This window comes from Manis pentadactyla, chromosome 10 (genome assembly GCF_030020395.1).
Source record: "Manis pentadactyla isolate mManPen7 chromosome 10, mManPen7.hap1, whole genome shotgun sequence".
Classification (NCBI taxonomy): Eukaryota; Metazoa; Chordata; class Mammalia; order Pholidota; family Manidae; genus Manis; species Manis pentadactyla.
The window spans coordinates 76,162,207-76,185,234 of record NC_080028.1 but is presented as its reverse complement, the minus strand read 5'-3'; the positions used below and the strand labels follow the sequence as shown (position 1 = coordinate 76,185,234).

Here is a 23,028-nt window from a genome sequence, read left to right as displayed (position 1 = left end):
AACAAAGCAAAAAAAAAAAAAAAAAAGGGCAGTTCCTGTGTGGTAACCTCCAACGAGTTCTACACAAGGGTATAAAGGGCATATAAAAGTGTAGGCAAAGGGTCTGTTTGTGTTTATACAGAGGATCAAAGCCTAATTGGGCTACCCCGAAAATGAACTAAGATACGATATGAAAAAGAACTTCCAACATCTGCACTCTCTGGAAGACTCATGCCAGAAGATGATCATCAAAAAACCCCAAAAAAGATCCACGCACTGCTACAGCTGTAGATGCACTCATCCCACCAGTTCCTGGACTTGCTATGGGAATGAGGAAGGAGATATCTAAGCTGGCCTGTGCATACAGTAAAACAACAAATTTGACTGGATCTATACTGTTGGAACTCAACCAAGAATTTGGAGAAGTGCAAATTGTAGCGCTCCAAACTCTTACAACTACAGACTATTTACTGTTAAAAGAACATATGGGATGTGAACAGTCCCCAGGAATGGGTTGTTTTAATTTGTCTGATTTCTCTCAGACTGTTCAAGTTCAGTTGGACAATATCCACCATATCATAGATAAGTTTTCACAAATGCCTAAGGTGCCTTAATGGTTTTCTTGGTTTCACTGGAGATGGCTGGTAATTACAGATATGCTTTGGTTATGTAACTATACTCCTATTATGTTAATGTGTGTGCGCAATTTAAGTAGTAGCTTAAAACCTATATATGCTGAAGTTACTCTACAAGAAGATTTGTCAAAGAAATAATCAATCTTCCCATGTTTTCTTCCGCCTGCTACTTCTATAGCTTTTCTTCTTCCTTCCTAATTACAACCCTTAAATAGAATTCGTGCCTCATATCAAATTTACCGAGTATCATAACTCCTCCAAGTGGTAAAGATACCTCAAGACAAATGCTGGGCATAGAAGCCACAGGGCATAAATATGCAAAGAAGTAAAAAGCTAACCTTTTCAAACAATAAGGCTTCCCTCTCACTTACCAACTTCACATTTCCCTGTATGGCCCCGGAAGATGACTGGTTAGCCAGAGACAGGTAAGATTCCTCAAGGGAGGGACAACCTAAGACAGGCACAGTCGCAGGGGGGCCATCAGGTGAGAAATTGGGGATCAACAGAGGTGAGGCTTAGAACCTCACCCCCCCTGTTCTGAGAGAAATCTTCTGCATATGTGGATGTTTTATTGCCCTGGTCTAGCTTGGATTAACACATAGTCTACAGGCACACACCTGATCATCTACATTTGCTCTCTTACAACACTAAACTATGTTTTCTACCTTTATCTTGTATCTACCTACCACTTCAGCATTTTATTAAAAATAATAATAATAAAGAGAGAAATGTGGTATCCACATATAAATCAAGTATAAAAACCAAATGAGTATTCATATTTGAACTGATTGTTTAGAGTTTATAATGCATGAGCAAAACCGAAAGTTTCTGTGATGACTGCCCTTGTACTGTTCAACATGTAACTTATTCACTATGTAAGAATTTGTTCTCCATGTAAGAACTTGTTTGTTATGCCTCAGAAGATTGGAGACTGACGAGAATTAGGCTTGGGGTGGATTAATGATTGTGCATTGAGCACTGACTCCCCTATACAGAATTTTATTGTCGTTAACAACCATTTGATCATAAATATGAGAGATGCCCTCACAAAAAAAAAAAAAAAAAAAGGACAGACTTCCAATGGTAAAATAAATAAGTAACCGGGATGTAATGTATAGCATAAGGAATATAGTCAAGATATTGTAACAGCTTGGTAGGGTGATAGCTGGAACCTAGAATTATGTATATAAATGTTCTACCACTGTGTTGTACACTTGAAACTAATGTAATGTAATACTGTGCGTCAACTACCCTTCAATAAAAAATAATTATTTAAAAAAAAAAAAAAAAAAAAAAAAGAATAACAAGCCAACACCACAAATTCCGGACATCTTGAGTAAGTTACAAGACAGGGAATGAATAGTTAAACCAAAAAACCCTGGCCTTTTGCAATGGAGGATGATGTTAACATTACTTCAGAGGAATTCTGGCATTCATGCTTCTCATGGTTGGGATAAAGCAAATTTCAGCACTGACACTAATGGGGAAGTTACTCTTCCTACCAAAAGAAGTGGAAAGAGTCCTAGCAGACATAACTGGTTCTAATTTCAGTCTATGTTGTACACTGGGCTAATCCCATCCCCTGGCTGCAGGGAAGAGCATGTGACACAGGTCTGGCCAATGAGAATACACCAGCCTCCTAGATACAGCTACTCATTCAGGGACAGGCACATGTCCCATCCTGGGCTGATCAGAGTCTCTCCTGACACTTTCACCAGAGCTATTAAAAAAGGGGCACTCTCAACAGCCATCTCAGCCTTATGTCTTATGGGGAAAAAGTCTTCCTTAGTATAAAGTCAACATAGAAGAAAGCAGAGCCACCAGGAGGTGAAAGACTCCCAGTGACGTCAGCTGGACCTCTGGATCCAGTTTGGACTTCTCAGTAACTTGAGACCATAGATTCCCTTTTAGGTCTCAGCCACTGAATTATATTTATGTTCCTCCATACTAAGAGATGGTCAGTCAACAAATGGACACAGAGGCAGCTCAGTCATTAAAGAGATAAACAATCCTGGGGATAATAAGGAAAGCAAAACAACACTTTGCAAAGATGTAAGCCAACATTAAACATTTTTTAGAACACAATGGAGAGAAGCAGAGCCTCTGAAGAACAAATTAAATTTTGAGCTACTCAACAGGCACAGACTAAGGCTTATACACACAGAGCCAAAAATACCGACAGCAGTACACATCTCAGTCCACAGAATGGGAACACACAGGACACAACAAGATCAGCAGATCAGAAATCATTCCAGAACAAAACAGAGTTTTCTTAACCACACCTGGCTAAGAATTCTCTGTGGTACCTTCTAGGGGAAAGAGATGAAGATTTTTTAAAGAGCTATCCAGCTCTTCAAAATGGTTTGTTAAAAGTATTAATGTTTAAGTATTTCTCTGGCAAATTGCAGGGAGTTTTCAATTCAGGGGGTGGGCCCAGTCATTATCAATAAATCCACTTTTATTTCATAAAGTTTCAATTTAAAATGCACCTTTAGGCATTTCAATATATGGCAACCTAGTGGATCTTGGCTTTTACAACCAATATTCTGGCATCTACACCGGGCGGAACTGTTACTTTCTGGTGGCTTATTTCTGACTACATGTTATATGTGCAGGTCCTTCACAGTGGCCAGTCCCAAATGTTTGCTGAGGACCTGCAACAGCAGAGTCTAGTTAAAAACACAGATTCCAGAGTCCCACTCCAAACCTTCTGGTTCAGAATCTTTGGGAATAAGGCCAAGTCTCTTAAATTTTCAAGATGCTCTCCAGGGTATTCTGAGGTACATCCAGTGTTGGGAACTGTTGTATGGGATATATGGCCTAATAGCTTTGGAAGGGAAAGAACAAGTGTTTATATTCCTGAAATTTTCACAGCAAAATTTGAGGATGTCCAAGAGCCCAAACCAGCAAAAAGCATACTTCCAAAGACACAATAAAAGAATGTGATTAGTGTACTTGCTCATTCAAGGGGATCTGACATTACAATTGGTCTATGATAAAAACATCCCCTTCTCTCCCATTCCCAAGTTCTCTGTATGTTGAAAATACAGAATAAAAAAAATACACCTTAAAATTCATACCCACCTTTTGAGATGAGCAATCCATGTTACTTGTATTGTTCATTCTAATTGGAACTATTTAAAAAAATGAATAAAGTACTCTTAGTTTCTCCAGAGATGATCCTCTCCTACCAGTGGCTCTGAAATTCACACTTCGTTTTGCCACAGTGGGGATGACACTGAAAATGGAACTTTCAAGACATTCTGAACTCTGTTCACAAGGCTTCCTCTCTGAGGTCACAGACTTTAGCCCCCTGAGGAGTCCCCTGGTAGGAAAGGAGAGGAAGGGAAGCTAGAAAATGAACAGACGGCATTGGAGTGCTGCTGAGCATTTTGCTGTGGTTCCAACTCCTGCTCTGGCCACTCTTCCCTTCTACTGAGTGGCTCCTCTCATAGAACTTTTCCAGGAACACACTGAGTTCACTGTAGAGGAAAAACTGAAGCAGAGTTACATATTAATAGAGAGGAGAGGGAGGAAGTACCCCACCAAACAATATCCTTGGCAGCCTGAACTCCTCTCTACTCTCTGAGCTGTTTTAGTATTTGAGGTGCATGTACCCAGATCCTGGGACCCGTAACTAGGCTTCAGCGTCTGTTACTAAGGAAAGGAAACCTCTGCTGTGACCAGACACAAGACTGGGCTTGACTCAGCTGGTGTCTCCCTTTGCTGGAGGCCAGGTTGGGCAGCAGGAAGTGTTGGTGACAGAAAGGAAGATGGGGAGGGTGTCTAGCAATGATCTGGAAATGTAGAAGTGAGTGGCAATAAGAGACTGTGCCTTTGGAGAAGTCCAAATACCCAGAGCATGGTGGTTAAAGTGTTGGGCTCCAGATCTGGACAGGTCTGGGTTTACATCCTGCCCTTCGCATGAATTAGCTGTGTGGCTTGAGCAAGTTGCTTAATCTCTCCAAGTGTCCTTTTCTCACATAAAATGGCAACAATGTGAGTACCTACCTCATTAGATAGGTTTGCAGATTTAATGAGATAATGTCTATAAAGGCATTTGCACATAGCAGGAAGACTACCAACTTGTCCCAGTTTGCCTGGGACTTCCTGGGTTTTAACACTGTAAGTCCTGCATCTTGGTAACCTCTCAGTCCTGGGCAAAGGGACAGTCTAGTTACCTGACATGGGACGTCACAGCTAACATCATTCTTGGCATAAACACAAAACACACGTACACATACACACACAAGTTACAATACTGGCTGCTCCCCAAACATTCATAGGTCACTTTCAGTTCTCTCAAAACCAAGAAAGCCTTGTTGAGCTCCTTTTAGGGTGCCGTGCTTGCAGACCTGCTTTTTCAATCTTCCCTAAGCTCCATGTTGTCTCCATTTTATGGACAAGGAAGCCAAAACTGAGAGATAAACATAACTTTGCCAAGTTGACACAACACCTGAATAACACTGATACAATTTGAAACTGGTCTTTAAGACTCCAGAGACCAGTACTCTGTCCATAAAGGACCTGTCCAGAACACAAACATTTCTGAGATCCTACAATGAGCACTGCATAACACCAAACACTTCCACTTCTCCCTTTCCTTACTTCTTTCTCAAAGTTGGGCTCTCCATACTTTCAAAATAATCTTGCGGTATCTCACCTCTTACATTTGTACTACCTACCATACAATTGCAAATAGCTTTTGGAATAAATGAGCCAGTGGCAGGGTTTCAGACTTTGGTTGAGACAGAAATGGGATAATTACAGGCCTCCTATAATAGAACATGAAACCCAATGTCCCCCCCGAAAAAGCCAGTGGCTATAACCTGACAAAGTAAAAAATTAGAAAGGGTCAGGTAAGGTACTAAGGAACCCCATGACCCTGTGAGTAGCAGGCATGCCTCCATCTGAAACTTAGTGTGCTTTACATCTACCTGTGTTCAAAAACATCAAAACAATAAAAACTGCTTCCATTTATTGAACTATACTATCTGCTGGCTCTGTGCTCAGGACACAGTGAGCATCATCTCTCCAAATCTTCTCAACAACCCAGACAATAAGTGCTATTATTATTCCAAGTTTTATGGTTGCAGAAGCAAACACAAGCAAGTAAAATCACTCAGCTAGGTCAGTGGCAAAGTTGGAACTTGAACTCAATTATGGAATCTGCTCCATGGCTTTAACCAAAAACCTACATGTGGTCTAAAGAAAGATGGAAACTAAATAAAATCTCTATCACAGAGAATGAAAATGCCATCTTCTCCCTACCACCACCACCTCACCTGCACCAGAATTTCTGACTTCACATACTGTTTAGTAACTCCCAAGAGAGGATGAAGGTCTCAAGTCCCTCAGTCCTTCAACTCCAAGGACATTGGGCTGCCAGATAAAATACAGGACAATCAGTTAAATTAGAATTTCAAGTAACAACAAATAATTTTTTAGTAAGTTTATCTCATTCAATATTTGGGACATATTTACATTAAAAACTTATCTGTTGCTCATCTGAGACTCAAATTGTACTGGGTGTCCTATATTTTTATTTGCTAAATCTGGCAATATTGGGAGAAGAGGACAGCTAGGGTCTAGGTTGTCTGCTTCTATGTGGTATTAACAATTTTGGGTCTCAATCTGTTGCTGGGAAATTTTCACACAGTTCTTATTCAAAACCCAGTGCTCCTGGCTGGCTGATCTTTTCTGAGGCCTGAAACAGTTGCTTAGCCAGAGTTAACTGTGAAAAGGCATAAAGAGGCTGCACATGGATTTATTTTATTGACCCATCAAATGGTCCTCAAGAGCCAAGTCCTGCTACTATGGATGGATGCTAAGATCCTGGCCATCCGGGAACACAATGTGGTGGAGGGCAGCCAACACAACAAAAAGCAAAACCTGTCTGGCCCTACAAGACAAGTGGGAGGAATCAGAGGATTCACAGATATGCCTCTAGATGGCACCCTTGAGCAAAAATCCCAGAGCAGGCACCAATTCCACTTTCCAAAGCAACAGCTGCCAAGAAATGATGGTAGTAATGTTTTGTTCTCAAGTAAAGATCAAACCAAAACAGAAAACCCCAACCTGTTATACTGAAGTTGAACAAAGCATATGAAGCCACAGGTGACTGCCTGAAACTTAATTTAGGCCACTTACCTGTCCATGTCTTATCTCCCCATTAGGTCTCTTTTTCTGGACTGTTGTGGAATTAGAGCATAATTCTTTGGCTTATTTGTATATGCCCAAGCTTATCTCTCTATCCACCAGCCTGATTATTACTAGAAATATAGTTTCTGGAAGTAATATCATTAAATATTTTTGAGCCTCTCCTATGTTCCAGATAGATGCTAAGTTTTTTACAGCCTTTACTGTACCGGTCTTAATTACAACCCCATGACTGCTTTTCTTTTTGCCTAAGAGAGTTATTTTCCAGGTTGCTATGGACACAGGTCACACAGGAGAAGTGGGTCAACATAGAGCACTGGATGCAAAGTGCCTGAGAACTATGTAGTAGCAGGCCAATGCTCAGGTGTATCATTTTACAGATGAAGCCGAGACAGGTAACTAACCCAAGGCCACACACCTAGAGTCAGCCCTGAGACCAGGACCCAGGACTACTGGACCCCCTAGTTCAGGGTCTTTACCAGTTTGCTCTATGGCAATGGTTTTCATCCAGGGACAACTGCCTCTTGGGGAACATTTGTCAATGTTTGAGAACATTTTTGGTTGTTCCAACCAGGGGGAAGGGGAGTTCTACCGGCATGTAGCTGATTTGAGGCCAGGGATGCTGCTAAATATCGTACTATGTATAGGACAGGACAGCCCCTCAACACAATTTTCTCACCCAAAATGTCAACAGCGCTGCCCACTGAAAAGCCTGCTTTTTTGGACTAGATTTGAGGCCAGGGAACCTGTGTTCCACCTCTGACTATGAACTGAGGGTCTCGGGTTTATACTTTTTCACCTATAAAAAATGGAGACAGTAATCTAATCCATCTTTAAGGCTCTCACGGGCTCACGACATTTTCATTTAAGAAGAAATGAATAAAACCTTCCCGTCAAGCGTACCTCATCTTGTGTCCTGAGCTCCAGAGAGTCTTCCAGAAGAGGTGGTTCAGGTGTAGGCATTTAGGCAGAGGCGGCACTAAGACACTGCGATAACCCAGTCTCAGCTCCAGTCCACCTGTGACGGGGACCTGAGCACTCTCACTTAAAGTCAGGAGTGTAGGAAGGGCAACTCTCTCTGGGCCTCAGTTTCCTCCTCTGTAAACGTCTCAGGGCTTTTCCGGGTGGCTCCACAAGGCTGAGGGAGAGCGCGCTTCGCACAGGGCCCGGCGCAGTGCGGTAGCTTGGGGGGCCTTTGCGGGAGCTTTCCAGACGCCGGCGTCAAGAGCCCAGAGATGAGAAGCCGGGGCGCAGCGCCAAGGCCTTGGCGGGTGGTGGAGGCCCGCGGAGCAAGGCGACAGGGGGGCGGGGCGGGGCGGAGGGAGGCCGGCGGGGGGCGGGGCCCGGGGCGGAGGTGGAGGGTGTGGAGGAAGGCGGTGTAGGTGGATGGGGTGGAGGAAGGCGGAGGGGATGCGGGGCGGGGCAGGGCGGAGGGAGGCCGGCGGGGGGCGGATCCCGCGGCTGCGGGGCGGAGGAAGGCGGCGCGCGGGACGCGATGTGTGAGGAAGGTCTGAGGTCCCCGCCCCGCCACGCCTTCCTTCCTCCTCCGCCGGCCCCTCGCTGGGCTCGGCCTGCGCACATGAGGCCGCGCGGCCTTCCCCGCCAGGTGAGAGCTCGAAGCGTGGGCGCGGGGATATCTAGTGCCCCGGCAGGCTGTACCCTTGGCCGCTGGGCGAACGGAGGAGAGTGGGGACGGGGCTTGGGAGGGCCTTGGTACGCCTCGCCTTCGGCCCTCGATCACAGTTTGGTAAGAAGAGGGTCATCCTTCTGAGCCCCTGGGACGGGCTGAGAGAGCGCGCTCACGCACACATGCACCTACCACAAGATTTGGTAGAGGATTCTCAGCACTATCCCACTCCGAGACCCTTGCCTCTTCTTGGGAAGCCTGGCTGCGGAGTCTCCAAACCGCGTCCCCGGGGTTAGTAAACGTGTGTGCCCTCCTTTCCTCACTGAAGAGAGGGACTCTCCAAGTCCCAAAGGCGATTCTTCTCCCTCCCCCGATTAATGATAGGTATTCGACTCCCCCTGAGGTCCTGTTTCTCAGTCTCAGTGCTCCCTCGGGCGCGAAGCCCCCCTCCACCTGCTTCACACCCCTTTCCGCCTCCCCTCGGATCTCGGGAAACTGGGCGCTCGCTCCCAGTCGCGTCTGCCCGGGGCGGCCTGGGTAGGCCTGAGGCGCCCCACAGTTACTGTCCCCCAGCCGGAGATGCCGCCCCTCTCCCTCCCCGCTGGAGCGTTCAGGGAAGCCTTTGACCCCCGAAAGTGGAGGTGGGGGAATGTGTGGAGAGCCGACGGTGTTTGGGGAACCGTGGAGGGGAGCGCCGGTTGGCCGATGATCTCGGCTCAGCCCGGAAGGCGCTGAGAAGGGGAACTTGTGGGCTGCGCTGGGTTAAGGGGTCGCCGTCTCCTCTCCTGGAGACTATTCAGTGCTTGGGGAGACCCTTTCGTGGATTTGGTGACCAAGGGGCCTGGGGATTAGTGACCAAGTGGATGCGTTTAATGGCTGTGGCCCATGGCATTCTACCCACGTTTCCCCACATCGGCTTCTCAAACCAGTTACGGGTGCGCCTTGGGTTTCCCAGGCCCCGGGAGCCCTATAAGGAGAACTGGGTTTATTTCTGCCTGTTGTAGAGATGAGATTAGGGGAGCTGAGCATTGGGAACATCCCCCAATTCAACATCAATGCCAGCAGCAGCTTTAAAGACAGAATAAGGGGTAGAGGGGTTAGTCCTTCCTGGTCCAAAGGGTCCCTGTTTAACAAAAGGGATTGTAGCAGAGGATCTCTAGCTGATTAAAATGTGCTTTAATTTGCATACTAGATCATATATGATATTATTTAATTATACTTATTTTAAAAATAATTTACCCCCTGTAACTCACATAATTACCGTGATAAACAAATGTGAGGATCTCTCCGTTGATTTTGGTAAATTATGTGAGGTTTAAATGTGAGGATCTCAGTTAATTTTGGCTACTGTGACAGACTCTTTTAGGTGTTTGTACTGTCAGTCAGGAGGTCAGTTGTCCTAGAGAAATGGCAAAGATATCTCTGTGTCCAGCTTTACAGTTCTGGGAAATATGAAATAAGGATATACTTGTTTATGTGAAAATCAAACAAGGATTAAAAAAATAGATATCTAATTTAAAATGTTGCTTTTATTAAAAATAAATAATATATGAGATTGGAACAGTCCTAGAAATTCCAGTCTGCTAAGTTAGAGTATAGTTGTGACAAGGTCTCCATATGAGGCACTTCTCTTGTTAAGGAGAAGAGATTTACACATGAGTAAATAGAAAATTATTTATGGCACAGTGTGATTGGGAACCAACCTGTTTAGTGTGGGTAGTAAATAAAGAAACCGGCCAGTGCCCCTGTTTGAGAAAGGCTTTCTGGTTAAAAAAAGAAAAAGGGCAATGGGGCTTGAACAACTGTATTCAGCTTCCTTTCTTAGATATTCTTTTCAGTATTTTGTCAGGCTAAAAAACTCTCAGAGATAATACCATAACATTTTCTTACATGTCTTAGATCCTTTACTATGGAATATTTTATAATTTTTTTCTCTTATGGCCATATTTTCATGTCACTAAATAGCCATGTGATCATTTTAATGACTGTACAATATTGTATGAATTTATCATTATTTAACCAATTTCTTATTAATGGACAGTTAGCTTCTTTCTAGTGTTTTGCTATTTTTATATAACAGGGTCCACAGCACATAGCTTCTTTCTAGTTTTGCTATTTTTACATATTATAACAGGGTCCACTGCACATCCTTTTGGTACATTTTGATATACCTGTTTGGTTATTTCCTTCAGGTTCCTAGAAAATAAGTTGTATCAAGGTGTATAGAAACTTTGATAGAGATATCACCAAACTACCCTCCATCTGCACTCACCATCAGTGTGTGAGGTGGTAGAAGTTCTTGGTGAACTAGTTGGGTGAAGATTTCTAATGCTTTAAGATAATTTTTTTTTTTTCTCCAGTGACAGCAAGAGAGGGTGACATGAGAGACTTGCCTGCCCACTGCACTGGAGAGCTTATTGGTAGAAGAATTAATCCCTAAAAAGACTGAAGTGAGTTTGAACATGGTGAAAGAGGAGCCCTTGAATACCTCAAAGGACTTGCAGGAGCTGCAGAGGAAGCTGTCTTTGCTAATAGAGTCCCTCCAGAGTAAGGTCAGTTTCAAATCAGGATGTATATTGGAAAATCCCAAAATAGCACTAGCTTAAACATACCAGAGAAAGGTATTTATCTCTCAAGTAGAAAAAGTTTAGAGGCAGCACAGGAATTTTCCTAGCTCTCTACCCAGTCTTGTTTAAATTGTGACCATCAAACTCATTGTCCAGGATGGCTGTTAGAGCATCAGCCATTGTGTATCCACATTCCAGGCAATAGGGTAGGGTAGGGGGTGGGAATGAGGAGAATTGCAAGCCACCTCCAATTTGAGGAAACTTCATGGCCGTCACACATACAGCACTTCAGATTACATCTCACAGGCCAAAATTTAATTATATGACCACCCCTTGCAGCAAATAAAATTCTTAAGCTGGATATAGAGAGCCAACTCTTAGTTTGTGCCACAGATACCATCTTTTTCTGTTTTGTAGTTTTGACCTGTTACTGTGAAGGTGAGGGGCTAAAGCTGTCTTGATTTGAGTCTAGTGTACCACTAGAAACCAGTGTCCAGTGACATATGAAGTGAGCCACATATGTAATTTAAAATTTCCTAGTAGCCACATTTAAAAAGTAAAAAGCAGGTGAAATTAATTTTAATAATGTAGCTCATTTAACCTAATGTATCTAAAATACCATTTCAGCACATACTCATTATAAATTATTAATAAAAAAAGTTACTGAGATGTTTTACATTCTTTTTTGTACCAAGTCTTTGAAATCCAGTGTGTATTTTACACTTTCAGCACTCTTCAATTCAAATTAGCCACTTTTCAGGTATTCAGTAGCCAATTCAATAGCAATGGGAGTCGAGAGAGTATATTCTGCTTTCTTACTTATTTATCTTTATTGCTTTATTTTATATGCCTTGCAGCATTTTGTCAGGGAAAAAATAATAGCTCTCAGAGATAATATTATTAATATTTTGTTGTATGTCCTTCTGGACTTTTTCTATCCAATATATTCATAAAATACACATGTATATGTGACAGAATGAACTGTATTACCTATTTTTTGTGTTGGATGGCACAGTTCCGCTATGGTCTATTGGAGGAGACACCATTTTGCAGTGGAGAGCAATGTACTCTGTAGAGATCTTTTCTGGATTCATCCCAAAATGCCTCTGGCCCTCTGTGGATTTAAGCTATTTTTAAATTGAGCAAGCAGATTTCTAGTCAGCAGGATGAGACTCTTGTTACTAAAAGTTAGCTCAGTAAGAAAGGTCCTCATGCTCATCCACATATACTGTTGATTTTCATTATATGTGTTTGTTATGTTATAAAAAAGTTACCTCAAATGATAAATTAGCAATACTGCTTCTAGGCAAAATACAGGATTAGGTTCTACCAAACTCTTGTTGCAATATTTTAATTAACTGAGTAATACATAACCTACTTTATATATACTTCTATTTAAAGGTACCTTATTTAATGTATATTGTTGATTAACAGTGAACTCATGGCCAGCAGCACTGTAACTCATGCCTGAATGAAGCTTACCCAATACATGTATTTTGTCTGTAAGGCACATCACAGCCTTTTTACACTAACAAGCACTAGATATCACTTTTGCCTTAAGGTGCCATTTAAATGGCAAAATCACCAACAAAAAACATTAAAATGTGGGGAAAAAAGGCAGTGCTAAATAGGCCTTGAGAAGGACAGTTGTTTAAAGAGTTGAAACAGGACAGCAGCCTGTCACCTCATTCAACTTCAGCTCAACATGTGCTACATTTATGTCCACAGAAGCACCACAAATACTGATTTGAGGTTATACTGATTTTAGCAAGTGGGTGAATTTGCAAATATGGAATTCACAAATAATAAGGATTGACTGTATATTAGTTAATATTGATTGAGCAGTTTCTATATTCCAAGCACCATACAAGGCACTTGGCATGTCTTATTTAATATTCACATATGTCTTCTGAAGTAGGTGTTTCAGCTTCTCCACTTCTTCATCTTCGGTCCTCAGCGATGGTCATTGGAATAGATATGGGATAGATAACTTCCAGGCCAGCTGACTCCCAGGATGATGGGACAGATTACCAGTTGACTAAGCCCTCATGTCCTTTAGGTAGTCCTGAGGTAGTTTCTTTAAGACTTTTTATTGTATTAATTGAGTTAATTAATGTTAATTGTATTAATCTAATAGAGTAATATTGGAGGGAAAAGGAAAGCAGATCACTTGTAAACCTATCACTAAGTAATCCAGTAGTGGTGGTGGTGATGATGATAATGATTATTATACCCCTTCAATCTGCCCTTTTTACATATGATAGTTGTAATTGTGGCAGATACAATTCCGTATTTTTATTTTTGCTTGATTTTTTTTTCCATAATGAAATGCAGGTATTCAGAACAATTGCTTTTACTAATAGAACTTTCCATCAGATTGACATACCAAATTTATATAGCTATCCCCCCATTTCTGAGATGTTTATGATTTCTTCCCCCAAGTAATTTTTAACCTTTCCTCAGAGTTAATAAACCTTTTGAATTCAAGATAGGAATAAGTGGCTTCCAGCTGGAGTGTTTGTGAAGCAACTCTATCATCCCTCCAAGAACTCTCTGGAATACTTCATTAAGTCTGAATTATCTTACTTTTAGGCAGAAAAATAGCTTAAGCAAGCAAGGAAACAAATGGTGAGACTTGCCGAGCCTTTTGGGAAATGTTAGGGTATCTTAGAAGCCATGGACAATAAATGAAGCAGGGCCTAGCCTTAGGAGGGGTTTGAACCAGGGTCTGGCAGGTCACAATGGTTAGAGGTAACTCTCAGCACCCTGTCTTGGACCATGTTGCTTCTCGCTGTAGCTTTTCCTCATGTATCTGCTTCATTCTCCTCTGCAGCTGGCTCCGTTGGCTCTTCCATTCATGCAGGCCGACATGACTGCCAGGCTGGCACCCTCAGCTCCCCACGTCTCCCTCAGCTCCCATCTGACATCCTCTAAGGGACCTGGTCTGAGAGTGCCCAATTCCTAGGAGCAAGAATCTGTTTGATAAAGTCACCTGTGCCAGGGAGGTGGTGTCTGAGCTGGGGCTTTTCATTTCATTGATACAAACACAGCTTCAGGGGCCTACCTCTGCTCTGGGAGGAGACAGTGTTCAGAAATGAGGGAAGAGAGATATGGAGCCTGGGCTGGACAGATGCTCTCTGATGGCATCTCCTTATGTGGTTTACCTGTGACAAAATAGTTTTGCTCCCATGCCGTTCCTTTCCTTCCATAAAGGATGTTTTTGAATGACCTCCTTGGCATCTGTGTGCCAACCCTGAATCACAACGTACCTATTGGCACCCAGGGACCATAATTTGGGAGAAACTGTCACATAGCACCTTGGACTTGTCATTACCAGTGGTTTTAAATAATCCTGAGCCCTCCACCTCTGGTAGCAAGGGACCATGGGTGCTGATTACCTTTTACATTCTAACACCAGGGAATTGGCCTGTCTCCTGAATAGTCCCAGATAGAGCCTCGTGTCCTTGAATGCTGGCCACGTTCCTACTTTGGAACCTCCCATACTCGTGTGCATTTTAAAATAAATCGCCTTTATCTGAACCTTGGGCAGTTTGCTTACGCCCATAGAATCTCTGGGTCTGATACTAGATGGGGGTTCTGATACTAGAGGACCCTAGCTGGGCATTCCCAGCTCAGGTGATTCCTGGTATCCTTGCCTCTGGCTAGAGAACATTTTGTCAGAGAGGAGTGGCTGGAGGCAATGTAGCCAGTGGGCATTTTGCCATTTTGTGGCCTGGCAGGAGGTGAAATTTGTCATGCCTCAAGATTTACCAGGAGGCAATGCTGAAGTCCTCAGACCCATAGCTTTTTGGAATAACCTTTTCTAGTTAAGCAGAATGAGCCCTGTGCTTTGGTTACTGACAACTCAACCTATAAAACCCTCCTACCTTCCCACTTGCCCCCAAATGCCCACCATTTGAATCACGGGTGAACAGCTATTCCTAGGAGGCACATGTGTTTGGGTAGTGTCCTGTGAACAGTAGCTTGAATTAGGTCTGCATTCCAGCTACTGGCCTATGAGACACAGAAAGGACCAGTTTTGATGGGGAAAAGTTTTGGAATGATGGAACATTTCAAGGGAACAGGGACTTGTATGCCAGTACCCAGAGAAAGACAGCATGGGTACTAAGAAGGGAGAGGAGACCCATCCTTGTGGAGATGCCCAAGGTCTTCTCTGTATTAAAACAGCCCTCCCCCATTGAGCCAGATCCAAAAACCCATTTTGCCTGATGAAGGAAGATAACCTACTAGTTAATGCAGCATATGTATGCAGTAGTAGTCAGGATGTGACCTGGCTATAGTGTCCAGACTGATAAAAGAAAAGCACTTTTTCCTAATGAGGTGGCAGCTGTTGCAAGCATTTGACATTTGGAATGAAAAAATTTAGTTTTGAATGTCTACATTTTGTCACTTGGAAACTGCGTGACTCTAGAAAAGTCATTTAGTCCCATTGTTTCTCAAACTTAAATGTGTGCACAGATCACCTGAGGACCTCATTAAAAAGTGGAATCTGATACTGTAGGTCCGGGGCAGGGCCTGAGAGGCTACATTTCTAACAAGCTCCTAGGTAATGCCAAGTAGCCAGTATTTAACCTCTCCATGCCTTATAGTGACCTCAGCTATGAAACCTCAGCTGTGAAGTGGGAGGCAAATTGTATGTACATTGCATCAGTGCACACGTGCTGAGGGCGTCTTCTGAGAGGGTGTATGTTAAGCAGTGGAACCATGACTGGGTCTTTCCTCCTTTCACAAGGTTTGAGGTTGGGTAGGGCCCTAAAACTTGCCATCTGTCCACAGTTGCCTTAGTTGTTACTGGGGTGACTCATGCCTTGGGAGGACTATTACTGTTGACTTCTCATGTATGAGCCTTCAACTTTACTGGTTGTACTTCCTGCAGCTCGAGCAGGTCCTTTGACCTGGGTTTGACATGGCATTCAGTCCTGGCTCTTTCCCTTTTGCCCACAGGTGGTGGCCTTTATGAAGTCTCCAGTGGGTCAGTTCCTGGACAGGCATTCTTTTCTGGCCCTCATCGTGCTGGAGTTTATCAGCCATCCCTGTTGGGTTCTTCCTGCTCCTCGTGGTTCTTACCTCCGTGGCTGCTTTTGTGGGAGTTATATTACTAGAAGGTATCCTGCTCAGTTCTTCACTACTTTGTACAGTGACTCAGTCAGGATGACAGTGTTTATTGGGCATAAGCCACTCTTGTGAAAGGTTCTTGTCAAAATCATATTCACCAAGGCACCTTATCAGAATAGTTAAAACATAAACTCTGGAGCCCACACTGGAATCCCACCTCAGCCAGCATAATTTTGGAGAAGTTATTTACCCTCAGAGCCTCAAATTCCTCATGTATGGAATGGGGATATAATAATACTGTCTAGTTTGGAAACTAGTTCCAAGGAGTATTAGGATGCATGGCACAGAGTAGCTTCTCCATGAATGCTGTCATTAAACAGCAAGGACATTCACTCCACAGCTAGTATATTTAGCATCTGTTGCATGAGAGGTGCCCTGCTAGTACTGATGTTCTCCGTTCTCTACTTTTCCTCCTGAAGTGCCACCACCAACTGTCTATTTCTCTGTGTTGCTAAGTTCAGATTACTCAGAAAGCAAATCTGATTGGCTCAGTTTGCCTTTTCAAATCAGATCTCAAAGCCCAAGACACTGGTCAAAGAGATGGTTGCCATTGGGTGAGGTGATCACCTTTGGACCCATCCTATGGCTTCCCAGGGATAGGAGCACCCAGAGTTGTTTTCATGCCCAGGGGACTGTGAAAAAGCAGTTACACTTGAGGCAGAAGGTTAGCACGGTAGGCAGATAGCCAAATACAGCCTGGCAGAGTGGTTACTCAGTAAATAGTGATGGATAGATGGGCAAATGACTTCATGAAAACTATAACAAAACTAAATTTAGAAAGAAAGAAGCCCCTGCATTTTAGTGGTATTGTGCATAGCTTTACAGAAGAACAGGACTTTAAGATGTATTAAAACTTTGTTTCCTTTGGGCAAGGAAGGTCTTTCCAGATAGAAGGCACAGCGTGTGCAAAGCCTTCAGAGCAGTGGTTCTTGAACTTGAGTATACATGAGTCTTACTTGCCTTTTGAAAATGCTAACTTCCAGGCCTCATCTGGAGATTCTTATTTGGTAGATCTGGAGTGGGGTCCAGAAATCTGAATTTTTAACATGCCTTCCTAATGCATCTGATTCTTATACAGTGTTGTTGGCCACGCTTTGAAAATCACTGATCTAGGATTTTGACATCTTTGTGACAAGGCATTGCATCTGCTTATACTCTCTGCCTTCCTTCCTATCCAGGGCCCATTCCTGACAATGTCACTGTGGCCGTGGGGGTAGAGTACTAGATTATTTGACCACTCCCACAGCAAGGGGAAGGATGTTTGCCATATAACCCTTGCCTTGCAGTGGTACCCACATGGGTAGGTAGATAACCTCCTTTTTTAAGAGATGCCAGAAACTTGGATTTTTACGGGAATTCTCTTCAGTGGAAAAATCTGAGGCAGTCGTCATTGTCAACACAGTGGCCCAGGGTCTCATAGCTTTCAACCTGTTTTACATGAGTGCTCCTCCTAACCTTGCTCTCCCCTAGGACTAGTCATCTCTGTGGGCAGCCTCTCACTGCTCTGTGTCCTCTGTGGTCTGGGCTTCATGTTGCTTGCCATGCTGGGGACAGTCATGTGCCCTACATTGTGGTCTCCAGCCTTGTCAACTAGTTTTCTTCCAGGTAAATGCATGTCTATGCACTAATTTAATGTTTACCATTTGGAGGGATTTTCACAAATAATACCCTAATCCCAGTCAGTGTGTAGAAGGCAAACTGTAAGAGGCAGGTGTTCCTCACAGTTTCCATACATGTCAGACATCAAATGTGAATTTACACTGGAGTTTCAAACACAAAAATTGCTATTATTATCCACCACACATGATTACTCATTTTGCTGTCATGGCTACTCTATGAGGTAATTATTGATTCCTTTAAAAAAAATACCCATTAAATTTATAAATATTCAAATTAAGGTGTCCTCAGGGGTGGGGAACAACAAAAACAATGGGCCACCATTCTGCTCAGCAGGCCTGTAATCGGGGTGGTTGGCAGCCGTGAATCTGGTGTTCCCACAGTCTGTCTTGATCCCTTCTCCTCTTCAGAGTCTGAGTGTCTCTCCACACTGAGTGTGAATCTTGTGTTTGAATATATGGATTTTGTTCCTACATTATGGCTTCTAAATGCCTCATCTAGGGCCTCAGCTGAAGGAATGGTGATCAGTTTAAATGCTGGAGAGAAAACCAGCTATGTTGAAATTATTGGAAGGTAGTGTTTTTCTATAATCGGCAACCCTCCTAAAGGATTTTCAGAGGGGATTTTTTTAAATGCTTAATTTATTTATTATTATTATTTTTATTAAGTCATCATTGATATACAATCTTAAGAAGGTTTCACATGAGCAACATTGTGGTTACTACATTCCCCCTATTATCAAGTCTCCCCACACACCTGATTGCAGTCACTGTCCATCAGCGTAGCAAGATGCTATAGCGTCAATATTTGTCTTTTTGCTACGCTGCCTTCCCTGTGCCCCCCTTATATTATGTGTGCTAATCATAATATCCCCTAATCCCCTTCTCCCTCTTTTCCTGCCCACCCTCCCCACTGCCTTTCCGCTATTCCATTCTTGAGTGCTGTGAGTCTGCTTCTGTTTTCTTTCCTACAGTTTTTGCTTTGTTGTTATACTCCACAAATGAGTGAAATCAGTTGGTACTTATCTTTCTCCACCTGGCTTATTTTACTGAGCATAATACCCTCTAGCTCCATCCATGTTGTTGCAAATGGTAGGATTTGTTTTTCTTCTTATGACTGAATAATATTCCATTGTGTATATGTACCACACCTTAATCCATTCATCTATGATGGACACTTAGGTTGCTTCCATTTCTTGGCTATTGTAAATAGTGCTGCAATAAACATAGGGGTGCATATGTCTTTTTCAATATGGGATCTTGTTTTCTTTGGGTAAATTCCTAGGAGTGGAATTCCTAGGTCAAATGGTATTTCTATTTTTTAATTTTTTGAGGAATCTCCATATTGCTTTCTACAATGGTTGAACTAATTTACATTCCCACAAACGGTGTAGGAGGGTTCCCCTTTCTCTGCATCCTCACCAGCATTTGTTGTTGCTTGTCTTTTGGATGTCAGCCATCCTAACTGGTGTGAGGTGATATCTCATTGTGGTTTTAATTTGCATTTCTCTGATAGTTAGCGATGTGGAGCATCTTTTCATGTGCCTATTGGCCATCTGAATTTCTTCTTTAGAGAAGCATCTGTTTAGATCCTCTGCCCATTTTTTAATCAGGTTATTTGCTTTTTGGGTGTTGAGGCATATGAGCTCTTTATATATTTTGGATGTTAACCCCTTATTGGATATGTCATTTGCAAATATATTCTCCCATACTGTTGGATGCCTTTTTGTTCTGCTGATGGTGTCCTTTGCTGTAGAGCAGCTTTTTAGTTTGATGTAGTCCCATTTGTTCATTTTTGCTTTTGTTTCCCTTACCCAAGGAGATTTGTTCAGGAAAAAGTTTCTCATCTTAATATTCAAGAGACTTTTGCATATATTTTCTTCTAGAGTTTTATGGTTTCATGACTTACATTCAGGTATTTTATCCATTTCAAGTTTACTTTTGTGTGAGGGGTTAGACAGTAGTCCAGTTTCATTCTCTTACATGTAGCTGCCCAATTTTGCCAACACCAGCTGTTAAAGAGGATTTCATTTCTCCATTATATATCCATGGCTCCTTTATCTTATATTAATTGGCCATATATGTGTGGGTTTATATCTGAACTCTATTCTCTTCCATTGATCTATGGATCTTTTCTTGTACCAGTACCAAATTTTCTTGATTACTGTGGCTTTGTAGTAGAGCTTGAAGTCGGGGAGCATAATCCCCCCCATCTTATTCTTCTTTCTAAGGATTGCTTTGGCTATTCGGGGTCTTTTATGGTTCCATATGAACTTTAGAATAATTTGTTCCAGTTCTTTGAAGAATGCTGTTGGTATTTTGATAAGAATTGCATTGAATCTATAGATTACTTTAAGCACGATGGCCATTTTGACAATATTAATTCTTCCTACCCATGAGCATGGGATGTCTTTCCATTTATTGGTGATTAATTTCTCTCAAGAGTTTCTTGTAGTTTTCAGGGTATGGGTCTTTCACCTTCTTAGTTAGGTTTATTCCTAGGTATTTTATTCTTTTAGATGCAGTTGTAAATGGAACTGTTTTCCTGATTATTTCTCTTTCTACTAGTTGATCGTTAGTATATAGGAATGCCACAGATTTCTGTGTATTAATTTTGTACCCTGCAACTTTGCTGAATTCAGTTATTAGTTCTAGTAGTTTTGGAGTGGATTCTTTGTGGTTTTTTTATGTACAATATCATGTGATCTGCAGACAGTGACAGTTTAACTTGTTCCTTGCTGATCTGGATTCCTTTTATTTCTTTGTGTTGTCTGAGTTCCGTGACTAGTACCTCCAGTACTATGGTGAATTAATGTGGGGACATTGGACATCCCTGTCTTATTCCTGATCTTAGAGGAAAAGCTTTCAACTTTTTGATCTTAAATATGTTGGCTGTGGGTTTGTCATATATGGCCTTTATTACGTTGAGATACTTGCCCTCTATTCCCATTTTATTGAGAGTTTTTATCATGAATGGATGTTGAATTTTGTCAAATGCTTTTTCAGCATCTATGGAGATGATCATGTGATTTTTGTCCTTCTATATGTTGATGTAGTGGATGATGTTGATGAGTTTTCAAATATGTACAATCTTTGCATCCCTGGGATGAATCCCACTTGATCATGATGGATGATCTTTTTGATGTATTTTTGAATTCAGTTTGCTAATATTTTGTTGAGCATTTTTGCATCTATGATCATCAGGGATATTGGTCTGTAATTTTCTTTTTTTATATAGTGTCTTTGCCTGGTTTTGGTATAAGAGTGACTGATGCTGGCCTCATAGAGTGAGTTTGGGAGTATTCCCTCCTCTTTTACTTTTTTGAAAACTTTAAGGAAGATGAGTATTAGGTCTTCTCTAAATGTCTGAAAAAATTCAGCAGTGAAGCCATCCGGTCTGGAGGTTTTGTTCTTTGGTAGTTTTTTGATTACCAATTCAATTTCATTGCTGGTATTTGGTATGTTCAGATTTTTTTTATTTCCTGGGTCAGTGTTGGAAAATTGTATTTTTTTAGAAAGTTGTCCATTTCTTCTAGATTATGCAATTTGTTGTTATATAATTTTTCATAGAGTTCTTTAATAATTCTTTGTATTTCTGTAGTGTGTGTAGTGAATTTTCCTTTCTCATTTCTGATTCTGCTTATGTGTGTAGCCTCTCTTTTTTTCTTGATAAGTCTGCCTAGGGGTTTATCTATTTTGATTATTTTATCAAAGAATCAGCTCTTGGGTTCATTAAGTCTGTCTATTGTTTTATTCTTCTCAATTTTATTTATTTCTTCTCTGATCTTTATTATGTCCCTCCTTCCACTGACTTTGGCATCATTTTTTCTTCTTTTTCTAGTTCATTTGGGATTGTTCTTCTTTCTTGAGATAGGCTTGTATTGCTATGTACTTTCCTCTTAGAACTGCCTTTGCTGCGTCCCACAGAAGTTGGGGCATTAAGCTGTTGTTTTCATTTATTGTCTCCATATATTGCTTGATCTCTGTTTTAATTTGGTCATTGATCCATTGATTATTTAGGAGCATGTTGTTAAGACTCCATGTGTTTGTGGACTTTTTTGTTTTCTTTGTACAATTTATTTCTAGTTCGTACCTTTGTGATCTAAGAAGTTGGTTGGTACAGTTTCAATCTTTTTGAATTTCTAAGGCTCTTTTCGTGGCCTAGTATGTGATCTATTTTGGAAGATGTTCCATGTGCACTTGAGAAGAATGTGTATCCTGTTGCTTTTGGGTGGAGTGTTCTGTAGATGCCTGTTAGGTCCATCTGTTCTAATGTGCTATTCAGTGCTTCTGTCTCCCTATTTATCTTCTGACTGGTTGGTCTGTCTTTTGGAGTGAGTGTTGTGTTGAAGTCTTCTAAAATGAATGAATTGTATTCTGTTTCCCCCTTTAATTCTGTTAGTATTTGTTGCACATAACTGGGTGCTCCTATGTTGGGTGCATTAGTATTTATAATGGTTATATCCTCTTGTTGGATGGACCCTTAATCATTATATAATATCTTTCTTTGTCTCTTGTTACTTTCTTTGTTTTGAAGTCCAATTTATCTGATACAAGTATTGTATCTCCTGACTTTTCCTCCTTATTCCCCCCTTATTTTTTGCATGAAATATTTGATCTCATCCCTTCACTTTTAGTCTGTATGTCTTTAGGTTTGAAGTGAGTCTCTTTAGGCAGCATATAGATGGATCTTGCTTTTTTTTTTTCTCCCAGCTATCACCATACCAAGTTGTTACAATATTTTGACTATATTCCTTATGCTATACATTACATCCCGGTTACTTATTTATTTTACAATTGGGAGTGTGTACTTTTTTTTTTTTTTTTTTGTGAGGGCATCTCTCATATTTATTGATCAAATGGTTGTTAACAACAATAAAATTCTGTATAGGGGAGTCAATGCTCAATGCACAATCATCAATCCACCCCAAGCCTAATTTTCATCAGTCTCCAATCTTCTGAAGCATAACGAACAAGTTCTTACATGGAGAACAAATTCTTACATAGTGAATAAGTTACATGTTGAACAGTACAAGGGCAGTCATCACAGAAACTTTCGGTTTTGCTCATGCATTATGAACTATAAACAGTCAGTTCAAATATGAATACTCATTTGATTTTTATACTTGATTTATATGTGGATACCACATTTCTCTCTTTATTATTATTATTTTTAATAAAATGCTGAAGTGGTAGGTAGATACAAGATAAAGATAGAAAACAGTTTAGTGTTGTAAGAGAGCAAATGTAGATGATCAGGTGTGCATCTGTAGACTATGTGTTAATCCAAGCTAGACAAGGGCAATAAA

The 23,028-nt window shown here is 41.6% G+C and overlaps 3 protein-coding genes across 9 annotated transcripts in view; 2 read left to right on the top strand and 1 right to left on the bottom strand.

The window, feature by feature from the left end:
- The window catches only part of DNAH3 (dynein axonemal heavy chain 3), a 197,738-nt gene extending 189,700 nt beyond the window's left edge, over positions 1-8,038 (bottom strand). For 5 of the 7 annotated variants that reach the window (XR_005027501.2, XM_036899295.2, XM_057487004.1 and 2 more), the window contains exon 1: positions 7,677-8,038. Coding sequence is in view for 3 of the 7 variants with exons in the window: in XM_036899295.2 (XP_036755190.2) it covers positions 7,677-7,736 (60 nt within the window). In the remaining 4 variants the exon portion in view is untranslated. Of the gene's footprint in view, positions 1-1,927; positions 5,825-7,676 lie in introns of those variants that run through there. The other 2 variants (XM_057487005.1, XM_057487006.1) reach the window with 2 other exon arrangements.
- Positions 8,039-10,815: 2,777 nt separating this feature from the next.
- ANKS4B (ankyrin repeat and sterile alpha motif domain containing 4B) overlaps positions 10,816-23,028 on the top strand; it is an 89,981-nt gene continuing 77,768 nt past the window's right edge. The window contains exon 1 of the mRNA XM_036899235.2: positions 10,816-10,952. The gene's annotated coding sequence lies outside the window, so the exon portion shown is untranslated. The remainder of the gene's footprint in view (positions 10,953-23,028) is intronic.
- The window catches only part of LDAF1 (lipid droplet assembly factor 1), a 30,496-nt gene continuing 18,330 nt past the window's right edge, over positions 10,863-23,028 (top strand). Inside the window, 3 exon segments of the mRNA XM_057487002.1 lie at positions 10,863-10,952; positions 15,933-16,009; positions 16,011-16,093. Of these exon segments, the coding sequence (XP_057342985.1) occupies positions 10,863-10,952; positions 15,933-16,009; positions 16,011-16,093 (250 nt within the window).